Raw genomic sequence first — 4405 nt, forward strand, 5'->3', positions numbered from 1 at the left:
CATCTGAGGTCTGTAGGCTGTAGAATTCTTGTGTTTGATCCTGAAGGTTTCGCACATGGCTTTCATTAAGACACTGTTGAGATTGGAACCATTATCAGTAATGATTGATTCTAGAATTCCAAACCGACAAACAATATGGTCGTGGACGAAGTCTGCTACGACTTTCTTAGTCACTGCCTTGTATGATGCTGCTTCAACCCATTTGGTGAAATAATCAATTGCCACTAGGATGAACCTGTCCATTAGATGTGGCAGGTTTGATTGGTCCGATAACATCCATTCCTCAAGCGGCGAACGACCATGGTAAGCTTGTTGCATTAAGCTTGTTTGGAGTCACCTTTATCATATCTGCATGTATCTGACAGCGGTGGAACTTCCGGACATACTGGATGCAGTCCATTTCCATAGTTATCCAAAAATAACCAGCTCGGAGTATCTTCTTGGCTAAGACAAAGCCATTCATATGTGTCCTGTAGGTCCCATCATGGATTTCTTCTAGTAATTTAGATACTTCCTTTGCGTCGACACACCTTAGTAATCCCAAATCAGGAGTCCTCCTGTACAGGATTCCTCTGCTGTGAAAGAAATTGTTGGATAACCTCCGAAGCATGCATTTTTGAATAGCGTTTGCAAGCTTTGGATATTCTCCTTTCACCAAATATTCCTTGATATCATGAAACCAAGGTTTTCCATCCACTTCTTCTTCGACATGAGCACAGTAAGCTGGCTGATCATAGATCTTTACTGGAATAAGGTCAATGAAATTCTTATCTGGATGTCGTATCATGGATGATAGGGTAGCCAATGCATCGGCAAACTCATTTTGGACTCTGGGAACATGCTGGAACTCTGTCTTTGTGAACCTCTTTCTCAACTGCTGCACATGATCTAGATAAAAGAGTATCTTGGAGTTCTTGGTCGCCCATTCTTCTCGGACCTGATGTATAAGCAAGTTTGAATCCCTGATCACTAGCAACTCTTGATATTCATGTCAATGGCCATCTTGAGTCCCAAGATGCAGGCCTTGTACTCAGCCATGTTGTTGGTGCAAGGGAATCTGAGTTTGGCAGACACCGGATAATGCTGACCGGTTTCTGACACTAGGACTGCTCCTATGCCAACTCCTTTGAAATTTGCTGCTCCATCGAAAAACATTCTCCAACTGTCATAGGATTCTGCAATGTCTTCTCCTATGAATGATATCTCTTCATCAAGAAAATACGTCTTTAAGGATTCATATTCTCCGTCCACGGGATTCTCGGCAAGATGATCTGCCAAAGCCTGTCCCTTGATTGCCTTCTGAGTTACATAGACAATGTCGAATTCACTCAGCAGGATTTGCCACTTGGCTAGCTTGCTAGTGGGCATGGGCTTCTGAAAGATGTACTTCAATGGATCCATCCTTGATATGAGATATGTGGTATAGGCACAGAAATAGTGCCTCAACTTCTGAGCTACCCAAGTCAGAGCACAACAGGTGCATTGTAACAGAGAATACCGAGCCTCGTAAGGGGTGAACTTCTTGCTAAGATAGTAGATGGGCTGCTCCTTCCTCCCCATTTCATCATGTTGCCCAAGAACACAACCAAACGCTCCATCTAGCACTACAAGGTAGAGTAATAGGGGTCTACCCGGCTCAGGCAGGACCAAAACTGGCGGTATAGACAGGTAATCCTTGATTCTATCGAAGGCCCTCTAGCAGACATCATTCCATTTGGTAGCGACGTCCTTCTTCAACATCTTAAAGATTGGCTCACAAATGACAGTAGATTGAGCTATGAACTGGCGATGTAGTTGAGTCTCCCCAAGAAACTCATTACTTCTTTGTTGTTCTTTGGCGGTGGCAATTCTTGAATAGCTTGGACCTTTGATGGATCCATTTCTATTCCTTGGCGACTCACAATGAACCCAAGTAGTTTTCTGGCAGGAACCCCAAATACGCATTTCACGGGATTCAGCTTCAAGTTGTACCTTCTTAATCTATTGAAGAACCTCCTCAAATCTTCCATGTGATCAGTGGCTTTCTTGAATTTGATGATGACATCATCTACATACACTTCGATCTCTTTATGTATCATATCATGGAAAATGGTAGTCATGGCCTCATGTAGGTGTCCCCAACATCCTTTAACCCGAACGGCATCATCTTGTAATAGTACATTCCCCACGGTGTAATGAAAGTTGTTTTCTCAGCGTCTTCTTCATCCATCCAGATCTGATGATACCCAGCAAAACAATCCACGAATGACTGCAACTCGTGCTTGGCGCAATTGTCAATAAGGATGTGTATGTTTGGCAAGGGGAAGTCGTCTTTTGACTGGCCCGGTTGAGATCCCGGTAGTCGACACAGACTCTAACCTTCCCGTCCTTCTTCGACACTGGCACGATGTTGGCTAACCATGTCGGATATTCTATTACCCTGAGAACCTTAGCTTTGACTTGCTTAGTGACTTCTTCCTTGATTTTCAAACTCATGTCAGGCTTGAACTTTCTGAGCTTCTGCTTTACCGGTGGACATGTCGGATCAGTTGGCAGTTTGTGAGTCACAATAGATGTACTCAGACCAGTCATGTCATCATACGACCAAGCGAATATGTCTTCATATTCCCTTAGAAATTCTGTGTATTCCTTCTTTTCTGATGGCGATAAGTGGACACTGATTCTCGTTTCTTTGACGTTCTCTACATCTCCCAGGTTAACAATCTCGGTCTCATCCAGGTTGGACTTAGGTCTGTTCTCAAAATTTTCAACCTCTTTAACAATCTCTTCTGGTATGTCATATTCCTCTGAATCTGTATCCTTTTGTTGCATTGTCTCGTTGCATGTCATAGCCATTGGTTCATCAAGATAGGTAATGGTAATGTTGTATAAGTAAAGTGATGAGAGAAAATAATATGAGTAAGATTTGTAAGGAAACCGAAATGCTTTGATAAATTTCATAACTGTTTTGAACATTGTAAGATCTTATTGCGGAAATTCAAAAATGCGAAAGGAAAATCAACTAGTAAAAATAAAAGATAGTGCATGATGCTTTATTCAGCCTTGCTACCCCGAGGCTTTTCGAGCTCTGGTAGTTCTGATGGTCCAATTGTTGAGGCATGCTCCTCGGCTTACGGCTTGTATAGAAGGGCCTTCCTCCCCCTCCTCTTTGAAAATGACACAAAAATCCATGTCATCATCTTCCACAAATAAATCCCTCATTGCTGCCAGTGCTTTCTCTTCTTCTGACCCATATATAACATCGGATGGCTGGAAAGTCTGTTCTAAATGGGGTATCGACTGCTCCACTGGGTAGTAAAGGTTGCGCCATGGTGGCAACTAGTTGTTGAATTCCTTCCAAGTATACTCGTATCCCAGACCGAAAGTGGTGCCATGTTTCTTCAGTTTGATCGGCTTGGCAATTCCTTGGAGATTCTTGCTAAGTCCCTTACCAGGCTCATATCCGGTCCAGTTCAATATGTTTTCAATTTTGTTGTCCCACCATTTGTCTTTGTCAACGGCGTTGACTCGCTCAATGTGGTGATAGGTTTCCCTGCCTATCTTTCTCCTTCCTCCAATCGATGCGACGGTTTGGCGACTGTATATGGGATTGCTACCATCGCCATAAATGATCACCTCTTGGTGGTTCCACTCAAATTTCACCGCCTGATGTAGTCTTGATGCTACGGCCCCAGCGGCATGAATCCACGACCGTCCCAACAGCAAGTTGTAAGATGGCAGCACATCTATTACTTGAAATTCAACATCAAACCAAGTAGGCCCCATCTGCACACACAAGCTAATTTCCCCAATAGTGGACCATTGGGAACTTTCGAAAGCTTTGACGTTGACGACCCCATCTTTGATCTCATGCAGACTCTTTCCCAATGTTTTGAGTGTTACCAATGGACAAATATTGAGGTTGGACCCACCGTCAATCAGGATTTCGGTGATGAAATAATCCTCGCATTGCACAGTGATGTGCAGTGCCTTGTTGTGACTCAACCCTTCTGGTGGCAACTTATCTTCATGAAAAGGGATCTTGTGACTCTCCAATACCTACCCTACCATGTTTGCCATTTCTACAATAGTGATGTTGCTCGGTACATATGCCTCACTCAGCACCTTCAACAAGGCGTTCCTGTGTGCATCGGAGCTTTACAACAAAGCTAGGATAGAGATCTGTGCCGATGTTTTGTTCAATTGATCAATGACTGAGTAATCCTTTGCTTGTATTTTTCTCCGGAGAATATTGGGCCCAGCTTCAGTGATGGTTGACCGTCCAGAGGCCTGCTTGCTTGATTCAGCCAAATGTTCTGGGGTGTATACTTTACCGGTTCTTGTCATACCCTATGCAGGGACTGCTTCTCCGGATTTGGCTTTCCCTTTCCTTCTTGCCTCGGCTGTGTAGTCCCAAGGTATAGCA

General features: G+C 43.7%; 1 protein-coding gene across 1 annotated transcript; it reads right to left on the reverse strand.

The window, feature by feature from the left end:
* Positions 1-283: 283 nt before the first annotated feature.
* On the reverse strand, positions 284-2835 carry LOC138881756 (uncharacterized). Its single transcript, XM_070162012.1, has 2 exons — positions 2752-2835; positions 284-727 (listed from the first exon to the last, which is right to left on the reverse strand). The coding sequence occupies exons 1-2, from the start codon at positions 2833-2835 to the stop codon at positions 284-286; spliced, it is 528 nt and encodes a 175-aa protein (XP_070018113.1).
* Positions 2836-4405: the final 1570 nt, after the last annotated feature.

Source organism: Nicotiana sylvestris, chromosome 11 (genome assembly GCF_000393655.2).
Source record: "Nicotiana sylvestris chromosome 11, ASM39365v2, whole genome shotgun sequence".
In the NCBI taxonomy this organism is placed as follows: Eukaryota; Viridiplantae; Streptophyta; class Magnoliopsida; order Solanales; family Solanaceae; genus Nicotiana; species Nicotiana sylvestris.